General features: G+C 45.4%; 2 protein-coding genes across 12 annotated transcripts in view; one reads left to right on the top strand and one right to left on the bottom strand.

Moving 5' to 3' along the window:
* ITGAE (integrin subunit alpha E) overlaps positions 1–21,930 on the bottom strand; it is a 77,013-nt gene that overhangs the window by 4,612 nt on the left and 50,471 nt on the right. For 6 of the 11 annotated variants that reach the window (XM_025851513.2, XM_025851510.2, XM_025851514.2 and 3 more), the window contains 13 exons: positions 21,688–21,818; positions 20,766–20,932; positions 19,450–19,578; positions 16,319–16,392; positions 12,742–12,874; positions 11,094–11,192; positions 10,491–10,570; positions 9,719–9,796; positions 9,170–9,233; positions 8,975–9,082; positions 5,586–5,645; positions 5,157–5,264; positions 3,522–3,617 (listed from right to left, as the gene is read on the bottom strand). In XM_025851513.2, coding sequence (XP_025707298.1) covers positions 3,522–3,617; positions 5,157–5,264; positions 5,586–5,645; positions 8,975–9,082; positions 9,170–9,233; positions 9,719–9,796; positions 10,491–10,570; positions 11,094–11,192; positions 12,742–12,874; positions 16,319–16,392; positions 19,450–19,578; positions 20,766–20,932; positions 21,688–21,818 — 1,327 coding nt within the window. Of the gene's footprint in view, positions 1–10; positions 59–3,521; positions 3,618–5,156; positions 5,265–5,585; positions 5,646–8,974; positions 9,083–9,169; positions 9,234–9,718; positions 9,797–10,490; positions 10,571–11,093; positions 11,193–12,741; positions 12,875–16,318; positions 16,393–19,449; positions 19,579–20,765; positions 20,933–21,687; positions 21,819–21,930 lie in introns of all 11 variants that reach the window. The other 5 variants (XM_073890211.1, XM_025851512.2, XM_073890212.1 and 2 more) reach the window with 3 other exon arrangements.
* Positions 5,832–8,324, top strand: HASPIN (histone H3 associated protein kinase). Its single transcript, XM_025851520.2, has one exon. The coding sequence runs from the start codon at positions 5,847–5,849 to the stop codon at positions 8,160–8,162; it is 2,316 nt and encodes a 771-aa protein (XP_025707305.1). The 5' UTR covers positions 5,832–5,846; the 3' UTR covers positions 8,163–8,324.

Genomic DNA, 21,930 nt, shown 5'->3' with positions numbered 1-21,930 from the left:
TGAAGAATACCTTTGATGAGCTCATTAGTAGACTGGCCATGGTTAAAGAATCTCTGAGCTAAATATACCAAAGGAATCCATGAAAAGCAAAGAGAACAAAAATTGGATGGAAAAAACACACCAATAGCAGCACAACAAAATTACCTAAGGAACAAAATACTTTCAGTTATTTTGGTCTGTCAGGAGATCTGTTAAAGATTCTTTGACAGTTTAACAGAAGTCTCAGAGAATTATGGTCTCTAGGTTTTAGAGAACACTGAAAGACAGAAAATCAGTTCTACATCCAGCTATGCCACTCTGTGTCCTTGAGCCCCAAGCTCCTCTTCAAACTGATGACCTATTTTAAATGATCTCTAAGTCCTTTTCAATTCTCTTCTGACAGCTCTTTTCGACCTTGCACAAATCCCACACAAAATATATGACAAAGATACTTGTCTGCTCTTCACCAAACTGAAGTGTATGTTACTTCAGAGACACAATAATAAATGCACAATGGCATCCATGTATACTACAGTTGATCCTTCAACCACACGGGTTTGAACTGCATAGGTCCACTTATATGCATATTTTTTTGGATAAATACAGTACTGTAAATGTATCTTTTATGATTTTCTTTTTTTTTAAGATTTTATTTATTTATTCATGAGAGACAGAGAGAGAGAGAGAGGCAGAGGGAGAAGCAGGTTCCCAGTGGGGCAGAGAGCCCCGATGAGGGACCCGATCCCAGGACCCTGGGATTATGACCTGAGCTGCAGGCAGACGCTTAACCGACTAAGCCACCCAGACGGCCCTTAAATACTGTATTCTTACAATAAAGTAAGCTAGAGAAAAGAAAATGTTAAGAAAATCATAAAAGAGGGCGCCTGGGTGGCTCAGATGGTTAAGCGTCTGCCTTCGGCTCAGGTCATGATCCCAGGGTCCTGGAATGGAGCCCCGCATCGGGCTCCCCGCTCAGCAGGAGGCCTGATTCTCCCTCTGCCTGCTGCTCCCCCTGCTTGTGCTCATTCCCTCTATCTGACAAATAAATAAAATCTTTAAAAAAAAGAGAATACAGTATTTAATACAATAAGGCTTCTGGTCCATAGCATGCTATTTGTAAAGTTTTTGGGGAGTCAAAAGTTATACATGGGTTTTGACCACATGGAGAGTCACGTTGCTCAAGAGTCAGCTGCCGTCCCCAGCATTCTTGTCTAAAGGCTGTCTCAGGAGTCTAAGCCCTCTTCTCACTAACAGGACTCAGCTGGAAGTGATGGCCCTCCCATGGCCAGAGTTTCCCAGGACTTAAGTGGGACCAGAGGGCCACCAAAACTTCTCTGCCTGCCCAAACACTGAGTTCCTTTCATGCATGTGTTTAAGCACCAAGGTTGGGGGGCTTTGGAGATAATTTCTGTATGGGTTGGAAAGCTGGACAAATTTAACTTTAATATTTTTTTATTTCTGAGAGAGCGCACGCGTGCGCCACACACATGCACTTGTGCAAGCAGGGAAAGGCAGAGGAAGAGGGAGAGAATCTTTAGTGGACTGTGTGCTGAGCACAGAGACTGATGCGGGGCTCTATTCCTCGACCCTGAGATCATGACCTGAGCTGAAACCAAGAGCTGAATGCTCAACTGACTGAGCCACCCAGGCGCCCCTGAACAAATTTCCCTTTAAGGCCTCTTCTAATTAAGTTATAAATGCTGGTTACTTCCTAGGGTTGATCCTTCAGGCAACTATTTAATTCCTATGTAGCTGAGGTTAATAGGAGTAAGTTCTGGGCCTTGAGAGTAGGGAGGGAGAGGAAAAACAAGAAGAGAGCTGGTTTTTCTTCCATGGAAGAGTGAAGTGGGGGGCAGGGGGAAGGTCTTGAGAATCTGGGTTTAGGAAAGTAATGAAGTCCCAAGGTCATAGTGATGTAACAGGGCAGATTTCAGTAGAAGAAATGCTCCTCTTTCTCAAAGCCTCTTCCCCTTTTCCTCTTCTAAACCCACAGGTTCCAAATTTGACCTAAAGCTACCCTGGTAAAGGTGAAGAGAGAAGCAGGACACAGGATACTAGTGCTTGTAGTCAAACACTGATGGTGGCCTACCCAATAACCATTCTCTCCTTTTAATTTTCATTCAGAAATCATGACTGGTCTAAGCTAATCATGACAGAGCTATTCGCCTTTGCCAGTGACCAAGAGGAAATCCAGTTCTCACTGAAAAGATGTAAGGAGATAGCTACTGGGAGTTTTTAGGAAAATTTCCCTCCCTAAAAAGGGAAGACACACTTAGAAAAACTCCTTTTGCTACTGATCTCTTGCTTCCTGTTTTGTGTCCTGCCACATGGAAACACAGCACTGGGAGAGGTGATATCTTTGTGCTGGCACAGCCTGTAGGGCACAAGATCCAAAGGAGCCAGGCTGTTGACCAAACAGATGCCTTTATGGTACATTAGTGGGAGTTTTCCCCTACTTGCAGATGAAATGCGCTTGGATACATGGCTATTTATACTCATAGGTTCATTCTACCTTAGTTGCTTATTGTCAGGAACAACTTAATACTCTGCTTAGGGTATTGAATTTAAAGAAAGGAAAATAATTATGGGGAATCTATGTACAGAAATGAAAGCATCAGTAAGAGAGGGAAATAAATTATATATATGTGCATATATGAAACTGTTAACTGTAGCACTCTTTGGGAAGATGGAGTTGGGGACATGGGAAGAGGGGGAATGAGGAACCATTATTTTTCATTTGATATTTTTCTGTAAGGCTTGGATTTTCTTGCTCTTCTATTTAAAAAAAAAAAAAAATCTGGGCCGTGGGATAATGGAGCACTTCTCTTTCTTCCATGTAACTTTTTGTATTAGAAATACTTAAAAATAAAAGGTAATGTTATTTCTGACATGTCTGGAGAACTGTTCCTTTCTCCTCCTCCAGGAAGGAAATCACAGGACCTAATATTTAGCAATCCAGCCTCACTCTCTTAACATTCCCTCCAGTAATGATCATGCCTGACTAAAGAGCCCACATTATCTCTCAAGCCAGCTGCTGCAGCTGACCCTTAACCATATCTAGGTTAAGTGTCAAGATCATTTAGCCCATAGATTTCAGTTTGACTTGTGGTCACACTTTGGCAAAAGGAATCCCAAGAGTCCTACTATTTAGTTTAAAATTTATAAAAGAATCACACATTCCTGAGTAACTAGTTAATACTATAAACACTGATACTACACACTAGGAAGACAGTCAATGTATACAAAAAAGTAATTTCTCACTTGGCAAATTTTAAAACTACGTTTTCAAATCAAAGTATACACAGCTGTTGATTTCACCCTAGTTATTTCAGCTTAGGCCTCTTATTCAACTGCCATTTCAAAGATGGAAAAACTGAGGCAGAATCTGACTAATTCAAGGTCACAGAGGCAGCTTGTGGTAGAGTCGAGATCAGAGGTGGCAAGACTGAAAACAGGAAGAGTTGCCTGTACAGAGGCTCTAAGGCTAGGCACAGTTTTCCCCAGAACACCGCTCAGAAAACCAGAAAACAGCCAGGGATTACCTTAGTTCTGTGGTTCTCTGCATTCAGCCTCTCATATAGAGATTTGTTGAAAGATATTTCACCAACGATCTGTAGTTCAGTTACACCTCTTGGTAACTGTAAGATGGAGGGTAGGTAAAACATATTTTAGACATAGACTTATTGTTTTTGGACAGCATCTTTTCCTTTAAACGTGTTCCTTCTCCTGTATTCCTTTGTCTAGTTAGTGGTCTTGGCAACCATAAAGTTGCCAAAGCAAGAAACCTGCAATCATTCCCCAATTTCTTTTCCTTTACACTTTACCTCCTGTCACAGCCCCACTCACCAGCCCCAAATCAGTTCTTGACAATTCTTTTTTTTTCTTTCTCACATCTGTCCCTTTTCTCCATCCCTCATTGCTACGCCTTCAGTTCAGATCTCATCATTCTCATCTGGATCACTGTGAGGAGTTAAACTTGATCCTAGTGCCCACTTTAGAATGAGTGATCAGGGAATGCCTCTCCAAGAAGGTAACATCTGAGCTAAATATAAGAAACCATGCACATGAAGATACGGGGGAAGAAGAGTGTCATGCAGGGACACCTGGAAGGCTCAGTAGGTTAAGTGTCTGCCTTCGGCTAGGGTCATGATCCCAGGGTCCTGGGATCAAGCCCCACATCCGGCTTGCTGCTCAGTGGAGAGCCAGCTTCTCCCTCTCCCTCTGTCCCTCCCCCCCATTCATGCTCTCTCTCTCTCTCACTATCTCAAATAAGTAATAAAATGAAAATTTAAAAAAAAAGTGTCATGCAGCAGGGACAGCAAGTGCAAAGATCCTGTGGCCAGAATAATATTGGAGAAACCAAAAGGACAGAATAGCTGGAGTATAAGAAGTGGGAAAGAGGAGAGTACTAGGAGATAAAGTTGAAGAAGCAGAGACTAGACCATGCAGTGCCTTGCAGGCCATTGAAAAAGTATGTGTTTTACTCTAGATGTATTCAAATGTCACTTTTTTCTTTTCAGAGCCGTGGCACAATGTTTACCTTATTTATTTATTTATTTAAAGATTTTATTTATTTGACAGAAAGAGAGACAGCAAGAGAGGGAACACAAGTAGGGGGAGTGGGAGAGGGAGAAGCAGGCTTCCCGCTGAGCATGGAGCCTGATGCAGGGCTCGATCCCAGGACCCCGGGATCATGACCTGAGCCGAAGGCACACTTAACAACTGAGCCACTCAGATGCCCCAGCACAATGTTTACTTTAAAATAGCTGTTATGTGAAGAAAGATTTGTAGAGGGCAGGGCAAGAGCAGAGACCGGAGGAAAAGACAGTGTTTACTGCAACAGCCTGGGCAAAAGATGGTAGCCTGAACTACAACAGTAGCAGTGGAGGTGGAGAGAAGTGAATGGATTCAGAACCTATTTTGGAGGTGGAAGGACAGAGCTTGGCGCTGGAACAGGTATGGGGATGTAGGAAAGGAAGAAGTCACAAGTATTTCCCAAGGTAAGTAAATACAGTAAGTTACCCTCATCAATTATCCCAAGTAATTGTGTAAAGAACAGACCGGGGCAAAAGGTGAATCAGGACACCTGTCTTGGACATGTTACATTTGAGATGTTGTTAACTTTTCTCAGAGAGAGAGCAGAGGCACGTGAGCACAATCAAATGTGGAGCATTCACCATCTCAAGTATCTGCTGAGATTGATTCAAGGACAGCTCCGCGGCCACCGTTACATTTTCTGTATTCGAAGTGATGGTACAGTTCACTGAATACCATTCTTCCACATACTGAAAATGAAACTCTGGTTATAGTTAGCACCGTCCCCTTTTGAGTGAAAAAGCAGAAAACATTAACACTGGGCACGCAGAGCATGTTCAGGCCCCAGGAGAGAGGGTGTGAACAGTTTCGGCGCTCCCCTTGGCTCAAGCAAAGCCGCAACCGTGGCTAACCGTGGCTAACGGGGCCCAGCGAGGACACTGAGGACAGCCTCGAGGCCACCCCGCAGAAGCTTTCGGCAGGAAACGCCCGCAAAAGTAACCCCGGGCCGCTCCCGTCGCCCGCTTCGAGGCCTCCTCCCTCCCTCCACCTCTCGCGACGGTCGCGCTCACCCAAGCAGGATCGCTCCCACAGCGGTCCGACTTCGGACTAGACTTGCACTCGGTGTGGGCCTGAAACGAGAGCCATGGAAGTGCGAAGAGGAAGACGCCAAACCGCCCGTCACCCGCCCGCCGCCGCCACCTCGCGCGGGGCCCATTGTGATGCGTGTGCTCACGGCCGGACGCTAGGACCCAGCAGCCCGGCCGGCCCGCGCGTCTGTCTTAAGGAAGTCTCGCGGTGTTTGCATTTGAACCTCCGGGCGGGTGCCGACTATGGCGGCGTCACTCCAGCGACCGGGGAATCGGCTCTTCCGAACGTACGGGGCTGTGGGCGGCGGGAGGCCGCGGCGGCGGCCGGATCGGGCAGCCGCGCAGTGGTTCCCGCCGCAAGAGCAGAAGCGTTTTTTCAGCAGCAGCAGCAGTAGCAGCGACGCCAGCAGCGGCGGCCCCTCGCGGTCTAGCACTTCCGACGACCCCGACGACCCCGACTTCCTCGGCATTCCGGTAGGTCAGCGGCGGAGGCGCCCTGGCGGTCGAGCCTCCAAGGACCGGCTGAGTCTGGTCGCGACGCCACGACGCCCGAGGCTGCGAGCTCGGCCTCCGCAGAAGTGCAGCACCCCCTGCGGCCCGCTCGGACCGCCGCCCTTCCCTAACGGCAACCCAGGCCGCCTCAGCCCGGACCTCAGCGCGTGCAGCCAGCCCGGGGACGGCGGCGAGCTGGGCACCAGTGCCTCCCTGTTCAGCAGTCTGGCCTCTCCCGGCCCCGGCCCCTCCGCCTCTCCGGATGCGGCCTCCGAAGTTCCGGGCGCCTTCCACCTTCCAGTGGCCTCCCCGGGCCCAGCACCCCTCCACAGCTTCCAGGAGGCAGCAACAGGAGGAGGCAGGTTCACCAGGTTGGCCCATCGAGCCCATGCCAGTCTCAGGTCCGCTGTCTTTAGTCTTATGGACTGTGGAAACCCTGAAGATTATGAGTTTGGGGCCGATGGGAGGAATATGAGGGAGTCTTGCTGTGAAAGGAAACGGGCTGGGAAGAGGCTGGAGAGGCCAGGTTTATCAAGCATGGGTAAGAAGAGGGCCACAGACCAGGACTCCTGTCAAGAGATCGGGTCTCCAGGGGCTGCCCAGATGGACTACGAGGCAGATGGCTGCAAGGGCTGTATTGTACCTGGGGAAATCAACGGGCTGGAGAAAACTGGGCCTAGGCGAAAAAGGAAACTTCAGGAAACAGTAGAAACCTCCCTTCTCCATTACCACCAGTTTAAGAAGAGCCAAAAGATGGGAAAAGACTCATTCCTCGCCCAGGACCTGGCTCATTTACAGAATGCCTGCTCTTGGACCAAAGCCAGGGCTTCCTTCAGTTTCCACAAGAAGAAGATGGTGACTGCTATGTCAGAAGTATGTAGCAGCCACACCATTGCCAGTTCTCTCTCTGAGTCCCTCATATCCGAATATTCAAACCCTCCGGTTATGAACAGAACAAACAGTGCTCTGTCTCCTTGGCACTGCTCTTCCATGTATTTGCTAACCCCCTTAAAGACACTACATGTCACAGACAAAAAGGCATCTGACGCTGAAAAGGTTTATGGGGAATGCAATCAGGAAGGTCCTATCCCCTTTAGCTATTGCCTTTCCACAGAAAAACTGGAGTGCTGTCAGAAGATTGGGGAAGGGGTGTTTGGAGAAGTGTTTCAAACAGTTACTAATCACACACCCGTTGCCCTAAAAATCATTGCTATTGAAGGACCAGATTTAGTCAATGGAGCCCATCAGAAAACTTTTGAGGAAATTCTGCCGGAGATCATCATCTCCAAAGAGTTGAGCCTCTTGTCTGATGAGGTATGCAACCGTACGGAAGGCTTTATTGGTTTGAACTCCGTGCACTGTGTTCAAGGATCTTACCCTCCCTTGCTCCTCAGAGCCTGGGACCATTATAACTCAACTAAGGGTTCTGCAAATGACCGGCCTGACTTTTTTGAGGAAGACCAGCTCTTCATTGTACTGGAATTTGAGTTTGGAGGGACTGACTTAGAGCAAATGAGAACGAAGTTGTCCTCCATGGCTACTGCAAAGAGCATCCTGCACCAAATCACAGCATCCCTCGCAGTGGCAGAGGCGTCACTGCACTTTGAGCACCGAGACTTACACTGGGGGAACGTGCTTTTAAAGAAAACCAGCCTCAAAGAGCTCCACTACACCCTCAATGGGAAGACAAGCACTATCCCCACCCGGGGAGTGCAAGTCAATATCATTGACTACACACTGTCGCGGTTGGAGCGGGATGGGATTGTGGTGTTCTGTGACATTTCCATGGATGAGGACCTATTTACAGGTGAAGGTGACTACCAGTTTGAGATCTACAGGCTAATGAGGAAGGAGAACAACAACTGCTGGGCTGAATATCACCCTTATAATAATGTGCTCTGGCTCCATTACCTCACAGATAAGATTCTGAAACAGATGACCTTCAAGATTAAATGTAACACCCCAGCCATGAAACAAATGAAGAGAAAGATCCAGCATTTCTATAGGACAATGCTGAACTTCAGCTCTGCCACTGACTTGCTTTGCCAACACAGTCTATTTAAGTAAGCCAGAGGTGCCTTATTGGCCCAAACTGAGAGGACACTGGTCTTCCAGCCCCTGATGCTATTTTCAATCTCCATCCCCAGAGCAGGGTGGAATTCCCATTCTATATGTTTCTAGACATTAACAGACGTTCTTTAAAAATAAACTGTACATCAGAACAAATGATTACAATTTATAAGCCCTCTTTCTCTCAGCAGAGTCCATTCTGTAAATGCCTTTCTGTATATTCCTTTTTGAACCTTGACATTTCATGAACCCTGAGCCCCCCCCCCAAAAAAAAGAATTGCAGGAAAGCAAAGGCCTCAACTTTCATACTCATCGGAGCCTGTGGCTGTAGGTATCAAAAGGGAACCATACTACAGGTGAAGAGTCAACTGAGAGCAAAGGGGCTGTAGCAAAGCAGAGCAGAGACAGACTGGAGGGAGGAAAGGGAGATGGTATATTTATAGGGAGAAGTGCAAGGAATAGCTCATGTTTATCAAGCTTATTTGCCAGTCACAAAGAGAAGCAGAATTTATCAGTTTTTCAAAGGGAAAATAAATGTCTCCATGGGTATTAAAAAGGTTTGATTTTTTTTGCTAATTTTTCATCAAGGGAAGGAAAACTGGAATGTTGCTTTAAGAGCTGAATGATTGATATTTCTTATGAACGTGACTGGCAATTTACTCCTGATGTGTTCCCAAGTTAACTAAACTTGTTTTTACTCCTTTCCTAGAATTCTAGTTTTACACCTTTGAGAATCCACAGTCACTCTGAAAAAGAGATGTGATCGTGATTAAAAAACAAACAAACAAAAACAATACACCTCTAAGTACCTGAATCTTTGTCAGGTTTTTCACTCTTATAAATTGGAGAGCTTGTAATTTGATTGGAACACAAATTTGCAGCTGGAATACAGCTCCAAATAGATTTTCCCCATGTATCTACAAAATAAAATCAGAGAGTAGGAGATCAAAACTGGTGTTGTTTCGCCACCTGTAACTTTGCAATAATAAGCATTAAGCACTTACATTGAAGAGGAATTCTTTGTAGACAGAAAGCCCCTGGCTTGTGTTCATGTACATCACTGAAGGTCTGCAAATGAGAGGATATTTGTTAGGCCTCAAGGCCCCCTTCTTTCAAATGAGCCAGAATGCTACCAATTGGATACACTAGGACAGAGGGCACCATATCCTTAAGAAGAATCAAAGCAGAATATCAAAATGTAAAGTGGTGGTAGGGCAGTTCAGATCAGGTAGAATATTTGAATTCTGTGTATTTGGGCTGGTTCTGTGTCTAATTGTTATTCCTCGGTGGCCTTACTTTTCTCCTTCCTTACTTCCCAATCCCGTAGCTCCTCTCTTCCCTCCTTAGCATTATGTCAGTAACCTTTAGTATTAAGACCAGTTGGCACTGCACCTCCTTTGATTACTACCATGGGGTTTCTAGGACCCAACTGTTCTTGCCCTAGCGATCAGTGGGAGCCTGGGTTTTAAGCAGCCTCCTGTCAGAGATGAGGAATGCCCACATCCACCCTGACCACCTGAAGCTGCAGGTGTTGGCCCCCTGGAAGTACTTACTTAGGGAGAACTGCAACGAAGGCATGCTTGAATTGAAGGCTGTGGCTCTGTGTGACCGAAGACTTTTTGTCATTGAAACTAGGAAATAAGAGTGTCAGTTCACAGCATATCAACTGTGTATACAGCTGCTTATATACCTTGGCTTCTCAGGGTCAGGGAGGGTCAGATAAGAAAAGACACTTGAAGATAAGTAATTAGAGTGCAGAGGACTTGCCAGAAGACCATACTTGGAGAAACACTGATTTAAAAAGGGTTTCTCAACCTTGACAATAATAACATTTTTTGTGAGAGGCCATCTTATATACGCTATGGTGTTTAGCATCCCTGGTCTCTACCCACTAGGTACCAGAAGCATTCCCTCACCCCACAGGCTGTGGCAACCAAAAATGTTTTTAGGCATTGCCCCCAAAGGGCAGAATCATCCCCATCTGAGAACCTGTCCCCAAAACTATATCCATACCCTACCCCTGAAATGTAGAAGTTTTGCAGGTGACCGAGCTTCTCCAAGTTAAATGAACCAGGAATAGAACTTATGTCCAAGGCTCATTTACCAGACTATAGTATAGTTTTGCTTTGTGTGTCAATAAAAGGACATTTTGAGTAACTCTGATAACAAGAAGGGAAGCCAAGGCACTGCAGCCGCATATTCCTTCTGCGGTTTCACTGAGGCTCTCCCCGGGCAGTGACCGAGCCGAAGCTCACACATGCACATGGGAGGGAGGCTTCTTCCAGGGCCACAGCCTGGGCCCACAGGGCCATAGGCACTACTTACTTGGTGACTGTCACAGTGATGTTGGCTGTCCTGTTTGGAAAGGCATTCTCCTCTAGCTGCCAAACTACTGAAAAGTTTGCCTATTAAAAAAAGAAAAAAGGTCACCTGATTCTTCTCTAGCACTCACAAACTGCTTCCTACTAACTAACAGACTGGGAAACCACTCTTATGCCTCACATTTTAGCCCAGCATGCTTGCACATCCATTATTCCATGTACGCCTTGTAATGTCCATAAGGAGTAAGCAGGGTGCACAGCATTATTCCCCTTTTACAGTTGAGGGAACCACTTCAGAGCTTCCCCACAACACAAAGACCATCAGTGGCAGATGAGGGACTCACAACTAATAACTTTGGGCCTGCTGCTCTTCCCATACTACTCCCAGCTTCACTCTGCTGTATGGGGTGAGGCAACGGTTTGTGGCTATATCCCCCACCCCACCACTCCCTACTTCGAGAGCAAACTTGGCAGCTCTAAGCTCTGCTGTGGATTGACTGCAGTAAAGGGAAATGTGGAGACCATGACTTAAGATTCAAATGAGACTGGGATGTAGGAGACACCACCTCCACGTAAGTGAGAAGAGTCCGCCAACCCAAACACTCACAGATGACCTCTTGAGTATAGGGTAACCAATCTTGCAGTTCATGACCAGCACAGAAGCATTTGGCTTAGGGTCATCACACTGAATGTCTGGAGAAGGAGGCTGTTAACACACAGAAGACACTGTTCTTAAAGAGCAAGAAAGGAAGCAGTTTCCTGATACCAATTCAACAAACATTCACTGATTTTCTACATGCCAGACATCTGCCAGGAGCCTTGGGACACAAATCAGAGTTGGTTTCTGTCTTCCTCCCAAGCTGGGCAGAAGGGATCAATGGTAGGTAGTTGAGGAATTTAAATACAAGCCCTAAGCAGTGGTTCTGTAAAAGGTACAAGGAAAAACAGTATCAAAAGAAGTGAAATCCAACTAGGAGGAATCTGTGAAGTCTTCAGGGGAAGAAGATATTTGAACTGGGCAAACTTGTCATACTGACTCCTTACAGTGAGGAAGACTGCGCTGTGGTGTCTAACTAAACAAAAGCAAAGACAGTTATTAAAGGATGCTGGGGAAGGGTGGAGTTCAGGTGATACAGAAGGAAAGCAGAGTTTTGTTTTGTTTTTTAAGATTTTATTTATTTGACAGAGAGAGACACAGCGAGAGAGGGAACACAAGGTGGGGGAGTGGGAGAGGGAGAAGCAGGCTTCCCGCAGAGCAGGAAGCCCGATGCTGGGCTCAATCCCAGGACCCTGAGATCATGACCTGAGCCGAAGGCAGACACCCAACGACTGAGCCACCCAGGCGACCCTAGGAAAGCAGAGTTCTGATGGGCTCTATGTAAAGCAGGGTTGTGTGTAAAAGGGTCCATCAACATCAGATCTGGACCCAGGGACCCATTCCCTCGGAAACTCTTAGGGAGTTGTAAAGGTGTATCCAGAAGTGCTTTATCTGAAGCTCTGCCCCCCGCCCCCCAGATGGAAATGAGACTGCTTCTCTTCAAAGGGACTTCTATTCTCTAGTCAAGTGAAATGGTTTCATAATTACAGATAGAACTTCAAGCAGCCAAGTTTTCTGATAGCCTACGATTTTAGAGAACATTTCTCAGGGTTACGATACTTCACAGCCGCAGGATGTCCTTGGGAGAAACACTGTTTCCTGTTATCTTGCAGCTAGCTTCCAGTCTGTGACCCCAGGCTCACGAGGGGCCCAGGGGCAGGGCCGACTCTTACTTTCCCAGTGCAGGCTCATGTGTGAGTCTTTCCCTCCCAGAACCATGGTCAAGAAAGGGTGACTGCAGGGTGCCTTGGTGGCTCCGTTGGTTATAAGCGACTGCCTTCGGCTCAGGTCATGATCCTGGAGTCCCTGGATCGAGTCCCGCATCAGGCTCCCTGCTCAGCAGGAAGTCTGCTTCTCCCTCTGACCCTCCCCCCTCTCATGTGCTCTCTCTCTCTGTCAAATAAATAAATAAAATCTTTAAAAAAAAAAAAGAAAGGGTGACTGCAGAACAGCCGCACTGCAGGTGCTGTAGGCAGAGAACAGCGTGCCTGGACTCACAGCACAGCATGTGGTTGGACTGGAGGGGATTCATCTCATTAACAATCATTTATTGGATGGACCAAGATGAGCCTGGAGGCAGGGAGACCAGTTAGGAGGTTGCCATAAAAAAGCAGGTATGCAGGGAGGGAAGGCTTTGAGTGGCATGTTTCATCGTTACCTTTTGTATCCTCTTAAACTGGAGGTTTCTGGGGTAATTCAAACTCATGGTCGTCATGTAGGAATCTTCCCCAGAGTTAGTTAGGTTAATGTTCATAGTCAGCTCCTTTGTGAGACCCACCACCAATTCCTGCCTGCACAGTGTAGGCAAATAGGTACATGTTACCAGTTTATTTAATCTGTAAAAACCTCAATGCAGTACAATAGAACATCCTTAACTAGCTCCTTATATTGCCTGACGGATACATTTAGCCTAGATTTTCTTCCCCTCAACATAAGCAAGTGCCTGGACCAGCACACCCACCTCAGTTGCTGTGTGAGAGGGTGTTAATGGCTACCATGGTGCTCACCATATGGCAGGGACGGTGCTAAATGCTTCACATCCTAAAGTAATCCTTGTAATGCCCCTATAAAATAGTATGCTTACTCTCCATTGCATAGAAAAGGAAACAGAAGCCAAGAGAGTCTAACTAATTTGCCTCAGGTCTAGCACTCTCAAGAGAGGGTTGGGAAAATTATATTTAAATCCTCTTTCTGGGACGCCTGGGTGGCTCAGTCGTTAGGCGTCTGCCTTCAGCTCAGGCCATGATCCCAGGGTCCTGGGATTGAGCCCTGCATCGGGCTCCCTGCTCAGCAGGAAGCCTGCTTCTCCCTCTGCCTCTGACCCTTCCCTGCTTGTGCTCTCTCTCACTCTCTCTCTTTCAAATAAAGTAAAATCTTAAAAAAAAAAAAATGCTCTTTCTACTACCAATTCACTGCAACCCTAGGCAAGATACTTCATTCTCCCAAGTTCATACATTTCACATATACTTATGGAGTATTTTCTCTGTGCCAGGTACTCTGCTCAGTACTGGAGATTAGCGGTGTATGAGACAGATACTGTCCCTGCCTCTTTCTTGGCCTCAACTTTCCCATCCACAAAATCATTCAGGCCCTTCCAATTTAAAGACTGGTTTAAAACAGTCTGTTCAGACAGGAGGAGAGAAGACTTGGGGATTTGTGAGAGCTTCCTTCAGTCCCCTGAGGTGCTGCGGGCCCCAAGGTATAAAACCACTATCCACCACTGAGATCTACAGATAAACATATTAGCAATACAAAGAAAATCTCCTAACCATCTGAAATGTTCAAAAACACGTTACGATCGGGAAGCAATGTGACATGTGTTTTCCTGTCATGTTGTTTTTGTTTTATCACAGCTGAGAAGAGGATAGATTGACCGGTGGGGGAGAGGGGCAGAGATAGCTAGAGCCTGCTGCGTGTGGAAATCCATTCGAGAGATGGCAAAGGCCTGTGTAAGGTAGTAGTAGTGGGGACAGAGGCAAGGGATTGAAGCCAGATATGGGAAGGCCACACTTGCAACCAGAGCAACAGAAAGAGGGATCAAGGATGCGTCCTGAATTTTCACCTTGGATAACCAAGTGGTGCTATTCGTGAGGGAGAGAACATGGAGGAAGACCAGAGGGTGGCAGCTGACCACATGAGTCCAGTCAGGGGATATAATGAGAGGTGCCTATGGCATAACAAGGTAGAGATGTTGAAACAGCAGTTGGATATACTGTTCTAGAGCCCAGGAGAGAGATCTGGGAGCCACTGGAATATTTCACAGGGGTTCTTAACCTGAGGGCCAGGGACGGTTTCAGAGGGCCCCAAGTGCAAACACTTATGTATGCACATGTGATCCTCTGGGGAGGAGGGCCTGTAGTTTTCCTTAGGGTCTTTAGGAGATCTGTACCTACAAAAACGTGGAAAACACTGAAATATTTGGATGCTAAAGATTAGTCTCAATCATGCTTTTGAAAAAAAAGAAGAGACTGATTACTATTTACACTAGGGGGCGACGTAGGGCCAGTTGTGTGTGTATATATATCACAAGGAGTTGGCTGGGAGGGAACTTCTGGGCTGTAATCAATTCCCGTTGGAAACAGTGGCATCTGTTTATCAGGCTGGATTCCAAAGCACTCAAAAGCCTTCAGTTGGATCCTCAGTAATCGAGATGGGCTAAGCCATCCACAAGTCCTACAAATGTCTATGAAAAGGCTTACCAGGACTCAGGAAACAGTGTTCTTCCCCACAAATGCCTACTCTGGCCAACAGGCCATTGGTACCACGTTCTGTATATGGCACTTGTAGCCAGGGAGGGTATTTTAAGACCATCACATGTCCAAAGCCAAACTCCTTTATCTCTTCCTCTCCACCCTGCCTTCCAAAATCATTCTTCTAAAGGCTTCCTTCCCCAATTCAGTTCTTGGCATTGCCTTTACTCTGGAGTTCAGTTGTGATCCAACAGAACTTTTGCATTAATGGAAATAGTCTATATCTGTGCTGTTCAAGATCACCAGCCATATGTGGGTGTTGAGCACTTGAAATGTGCCTAGTTCACCTGAGGAACTAAAATTTAATTATACCTAATTTTAATTAAATAGCCAAATGTGACTAGTAGCTACTGTACTGGACAGCAAAGTTCTAGATGCACAGGACGAAATGACGGAGGCTGCCTTAGACCCTTCTCTTTCTCTCACTCCCCACATCTAATCTGTCATCAAATCTTGTGGGCTTTAACTTCAAAATATAACCACCTTAAACTGCTACCACTGTGGCCCGAGTCACCATCGCTTCCCACCTGAATTATAATAGATCTTTACCATCTCCCTGCTTACATCTTTGCTCCTGCAGTCTACATACAACACAGCAGCAAGAATGAGCCTGTTAAAATGCAAGATCCTGTCATTCCTCTGGTTTCCTAGTTCACAGTAAAAGCCCTTATGCAGGGCCTCAGAAGCCCTGAATAACCGTGCTCCCTGCTCCGACATTACCTCTCCCTTCCTCACTCTACTGCAACCACACTGGTGTCCTGGCCGTTCCTCCCACCTCCAGCCATGCTTCTATCTCAGGGCATTTGCAGTTGCTCTTCCTGCAGACACCCACAGAGTCCATTCCTCAACCTCCTCCTGTGTATACCAAATCATCACCTCAGTGAGCCCTTTCCCGACCATTCTAAAACTGCAACCCGTCCCTACCCAGAACTTTTTCCCACCTTCCCTGCCTTTTATTCATAGTATATCTCATCAATATAAAATTCACCTATTATCTTCTCCACCTAAAATACCAGAAGGGCAAGAATTTTTGTCTGTGTTGTTTGCTGATGCATCTTCAGCATGTAGAGTGCTTGGCACTAAGGAGATGTGCCATAAATATTTAATGAATTAGTTAAGTAATTTGGTTAAGAGGTGAGCCAAGGAAGAGGCTACCTCTAATTGAGGTAGTCCTAGGAGCAAGGAACACTGGGTTATGAAAAATAGCATTATTCAGGGTGTCAAGACACCTGGGTTCAAGTCCACCAAATGACCACTGTGACTCCACACAGTCCTTCAACTACTGAGTCTGTTCCCTAATCTATAAAACAGGAATACAAATCTCTTGCTTCCCTCATGTGTGGCTGAGGACCCAATGAGATAATAAATGCAAAGCCCTTTATGGGCCACCCCATGAGGATGGGTCGGTTTTGATGAGGGTTTTGCCCAGGTGTGCCTTCAGAAGGAAGTTAATTGCGGAAACTATGATGACTGGATCCAACTCACTGAGAGGTAGTGGTGGCCATCTGTAACTCAGCAACACAGAACAACTTATTCTTGCAGTTCTTCTCATAGGGCAGCTGTAACCAAACAGAGAGAAGCAGGGGTCAGCCCAGGGACACCACCATCCCCAGTAACTTCTCCTTAGGACACACTTATCCTTTCTTAGACTCTGAGAAGTACAGGTACACAGAAGCAGAGGCTGATAGGCTGGGGTTGTGCCCACGTGGGCCAAGAGAGCTGTGACTGGCATTCCTTGACCTGTCAGGGGTAGGGAGTGTGTTTGGTCTTACAACATAGGTACACTACGATCAGGCCTGGTCCAGGTAAAAAATGGGGTGGCCTTCATGGAATGGTGGGGGTGCCTGTCACATTTATGTCATGTGAATTAAGCAGCAGTGTTCACAACTCACTAATCTGAACATCTGGGGGAGGAAAACCTAAGTGAAGAGAAAGAAGCTTCCTTAGTCCTTTTAAAAGTAGAGACAGGAACAGCAGGGGCAGGAATGGGGTATACCTAATCACATATTATCAGGTCCAGTCCCCATGACCAGTCTTCCCCGTAGGTTAAATACTCCCCTTATAGTCTTGCCTACACTAAAACAAACTAATTTGGAAGGTTACATAGGGTCCAAAAGGCCCAGTCAAGGTTGAACAGCCCGAGTTAAGTTGAAAGATCAAATTTTCTTTTATTATTATTATTATTATGTTCAGTTAGCCAGCACATAGTACATCATTAGTTTTTGATGTAGTGTTCAATGATTCATTAGTTGCATATAACACCCAGTGCTCATCACCACACATGTCCTCCTTAATATCCATCACCCTATTACCCCCTCCCCTCACCCCTCTCCCTTCTGTAACCCTCAGTTTGGTTCCCAGAGTCCAGAGTCTCTCATGGTTTGTCTCCCTCTCTGATTTCTTCCCATTCAGTTTTCCCTCCCTTCCCCTGTGGTCCTCGGATCTATTCCTTATGTTCCACATATGAGTGAAACCATACAATAATTATCTTTCTCTGCTTGACTTATTTCAGAAAGATCAAATTTTCTAAAGGAGCTGCATCTATTTTTTATTATGAAGGAAACATAGCCAGCTCCTTAATAGGAGAATCTCTGTACTTATGTCCCCAGCAGCCAGTCACCACCTCAGCAGCTTTCTGCAAAGACTGTTACCATGGCTTGGAGCTGGAATGGGAGCTCAGAGTTAGAAAAGAAAACCTTCTTCCTGGAGAAGGGAGATGCAGTTTGCAGAGGTCAGATCTTGGAGCTCTATCTGGCTTGGTCAACAGTTTTTCACTCAACCCCAGTGGAAGAGAGCAGGATTAAACCAAGCTCCCAGCTAGAACTCATTTCTTTGGAAACACCTCTGTGCCTAACCCAAGACCAAATAATTTCTCCACACCCATTTTATTGATGGAATAAATTTTTTTAAAAAAATCTCTTTGCTGGACAAAGTAATAATTGATTAAGGTAAGAATCATGAATGGATGTATGTAAGATATAAATACACAGTCTCAAAGCATCTCTCTATAAGATCCTTATTAATTACAAAAGGACAAATCAACATGACGTGCCTGGTGATATCTGAGTAAAGTTTGTACATTAGATAATGGCATTTTATCACTGTTAATTTCCTGATTTTGATCCTTGTACTGTGGTTTTGTAAGAGAATGTTCTTGTTTTTTAGGAAATATATACTGAAGTATTGGGGGGTAAAAGAGGCATCATATCTGTGACTTAGTCTTAAATGGCTGCAAAATATAAATGTGTGATGTGCATATATATATATGTATATATATATATGAGAGAATGATAAAGCAAATACGATAAAATGTCAAAATGGTAACTTTTGGGGAATCTGAATAAAAGATGCATGGCAATTCTTTTTGGACTATTCTTTAATTTTTTAGCAAGCCAAATATTTCACAATAAAAAGGTTCTAAAAAACAGAATATATATAATTAATGTTCATCTGCTTATTCATGAAATTTTGTGACATTAGTTCTCCTAATCTTTTCTGAATCATCTAACTTGCTGTCAATACCAAATTTTTAAAAATTCTTTACAAAATAAATACACTATTATAAATACACTATTTATAAGTTTAAAACAACATTTCTTGCCTAAAATAATCAAGATGACAATCTTCACTCATAGGGAGGCTGATTCTCCCGCTTCCTGGGCAGGTGAGCAATAGAAACAGTTACCTTGATTATGTTACTCTCTTTCTATTCACTATTTGTGATTGATTCATTGGATATTGGCCAAAATTTGAGCCAAAGAATTATATAATTTAATTTATATAGAGCATTGTTGTAAAAATATTAGACAGTCATGAGTGTCCAATGATTACCTGGAAATATACTTATGTTACCTGAAGCTTTTCTGTGCCAGTATGAACTGCTTTTGGCTTCTCCTTTTTCTTTTTGGAGAGGCAGTTCATTCCAGCTGAATGTAATTATTATTTCAAATGCTCATGTTGTCACTTTGATCATGCTGAGTTTTCTATATGCTGTAAGACCCTCTAAATGAAGACTGACAGAATACCATGGGGGCCAGGGCCTAGGTGGGAACCAAATCACCTTAGATATCAAAGAATCAAGAAATTTGACTGTTTATTTCATCCTCTTATTTCCCTTAGTTATGAGAGAAGTTTCTTGTGACATTACCTGCTTGTTTAGGGTACAGGTTTTGTAGGCCAGGCATTCAGCCTGAAGGCCGTGGTCAGGACCTGGGTCAGCAGATGCACTAAAGGGCATCCTGTCTACAGCACAGAGCAGGTTAGCTCTAGTCCAGGCCCCATACAGGACCCCCATCACACCAGGAACCCCACCACACCTCATCAGAGACCCTTGCCAAGTTGGACAACATATTCCTATGCATCATTAAATGTGTAGCAAGCACGGTTTCTGTGAACATGAAGGAACTAACCTTGCATGTGGTTTGGAGAGTTGTGTTACCCACCAGTAAGGCCCTAGGCAAATTAACACCATCTTAGGAACTCAATTTCCCCATTTAAACAGCCAAGGGGCCCAAATACTGTCTGAGGGCCCTCCTAACTTTAACATTCTTTGAAGTTAGAGGAGCAGGTGCTTGTTCGGGTGTGGCTCCCAGGAGATTCTTGTGTAGCTGAGTCACCTGGAAGATGGCGAAGGGCTTAGTGTAGAAGTCCAAAACAGGGTGGGGATGGTCCCTCTGGCCCTCCGAGGTCTGGAGTTGGTAGCTGACGCTGACACTGATGTTGGAGAAGCAGTCCTCCTCACAGAGCTAGAGTTACCAAGTAATGCAGGGTCAGAGTCGGGGACAAGATGACAAGGAGAATACTTTTAATTTTAAAGTAGTCATAATAAGAAACAAACAACGAAAGTGGTGAGTCAGAAGTTGTAAGCCTCTTCCAAATAAGCCAAGCTGAAGGGAAACTTCCTTCAACCAAGCTGCCTAGAGCTGTGGGAAAATCTCACTTGATCTGCTATGGCCTCAGGCCGGATAACTCCTGATGGTTCCCATCCCAAACCCAAAGGGATTTTGGCCAGCAGAATTTTAAAACCAATTTGAATTTTTTGGAGGGCAAATGGATGCCACAGAAGGGAAGAATCATGATCACATCTGTGTTTATAAAGATCTTTCTCAAAGCAGCCTGCAGGACATATTAGAAAGGTACAAGCTGAACATAAGGAGATTGCGTAGGGTGCCATTGGCCATTCTCCTTAAGTGAGCCTTTCAGCCACAGTAGGAGCTCTGAACACCCGAGAGTCAGTGAGCCTGATTCCTGTGTGGAAAATGGAACTTTCATTGAAGGAAGGCATAGACTTGCTAGAAACTCTCTCATAATCCAGTTAACACTGAACAGACATAGGAACAGATGTGTAGGCAGAAGCATAATTTACGAGTTTACTGGCATAAATGATCCTTCTAGGTCCTTCTAGGCCCTGTCAGGCTCTGAATGCTGACAAATACATTTCTTTTATGTCTCTAGGCACCTTTGTCAGGAGTAAGCCTTTGTAAATGATAACTTTTGTCTTTATTTCTACTTTCTCATTCAAATTTTCTGATGTTTATTCATATAAAGGCACTCAGCCCCACTGCTACTACCAGGTGTGCTTTCAGGAACTCAATCCTTCAGTAGCCCCACTGCTACTACCACGTGAGGTGGGGGACCTCTGTTATTCCTGATTGGTTACCAAGAAAAATGGCAGACAGTTGAACATTTCCCTTTGTGTCGAGCTTCTGGGAAGTTCAGAGGTACAGTAAATGTTCAATTTCAGCAGATTTCTTTACTCTGGAGTTCTAGTATAATTAACTCCGTCTCTCATGTCATTATGTGGTTCTTGATCTATTAGGATTATTTTAATTGCCTAGTTTGTTTTGGGTCTATGCCCTTCATTGCATGCACCTCAAATCTTTTCTCAACAATATACACTCCTCTGGACTTTCTTCTAAACTCCTCCACTCACCTCTCCCTCTGTGGGAATGAGCAGGAGGGACTCACAAAGCCGAGGCACACCGCCATCCCACTCCTTATGGTGGCTCTGACAAATTCTCTTGTCTGAACACTGCAGCCTCTTCCTCTGCTTCATCACGTCCACATCCACCGTGAAGTTCAGGAGTGTCTCTCTGAAGCCTGGGAATGAAGACCAGACTTTCATGATGAGGCTGGAGTGGGTAAGCCTTAGACAAAGTGCCCCTCTCCTGCCTGCAGTTCCTTATGAGCCCCTCCTGCATGGTGTCCCCACCTAGTCCCTTGTGCTGGATTCCTGAGTTTCTTCATTTTGGAAGTACCTTTCTCATGGTCTTCTGGCACCTGGCTAGGGTTCCCCAGTTTGGTCCAGCTCCAAACCCATTCTTAGGGCTGAGTCAGTCTTCCCTTAGGGGAAGGAGGGCTCAGAGAAGAGGCTATGAGTGAAGGAGAAAGGAAGGAGGAAGAATAATCAGAAGATGGGAGAGAAACCATAGAGTAAAACCCGAGGATAGCAGAGCTGGAAGCACCTTCAGACCACCTGGGCCAGCTCCCTTACTGTACAGAATAGAAGGGATGGGAGATGGAGGCATGGCTGCTTTTTTCTGAGTGTGCTTTCAAGAACTCAATCCTTCAACCTTGAGGAAGAGATCCAAAGCACCTCTTCCCAGCAGGGATAAATCCCTTCATAGTATGGATTTAATAGCAGACCACCCTTTTCTGGGTCACTTCCCATTAAACAGAACCTAATGTCAAAGGAACTCAGCTCTAATAGAGGGATTTCAAGCACCAGGACTTCATAATACTCCCTGTACCCCTCCCCCGGCAGGCCTCTTTTCCTGTCCCCTACTGAAGCCAACAAGGAATGACCACAACCCTTGGCAGGTGGTGGTGGGGGGGTCAGTTAGGCTGCCTGTTACCTGACTTAGCAGCTGTGGTCATAGGGTTGATTTCAAAACACAAACATGCATTCACACTGCTGTTGAAGCCAATGGGCAGTGCCTTGGGGGTGAAGGTCATGGACACCTTCAGGTAAACCACAGGTCTTGAGCTAAACGAGACAGCAAAGAGAACTGTGAGAAATGACTGTAAGACCTTCAGCGCTTGGCTCATTCATTCCTTCAATGAATATTTATTGAACATCTCCAATATACCAAGTGTTG

This window comes from Callorhinus ursinus, unplaced genomic scaffold, assembly GCF_003265705.2.
Source record: "Callorhinus ursinus isolate GAN/ISIS: 27379988/994484 unplaced genomic scaffold, GSC_fseal_2.0 scaffold133, whole genome shotgun sequence".
In the NCBI taxonomy this organism is placed as follows: Eukaryota; Metazoa; Chordata; class Mammalia; order Carnivora; family Otariidae; genus Callorhinus; species Callorhinus ursinus.
Note: the sequence above shows the minus strand (reverse complement) of the source record. Positions and strands in the feature narration are given on the sequence as shown.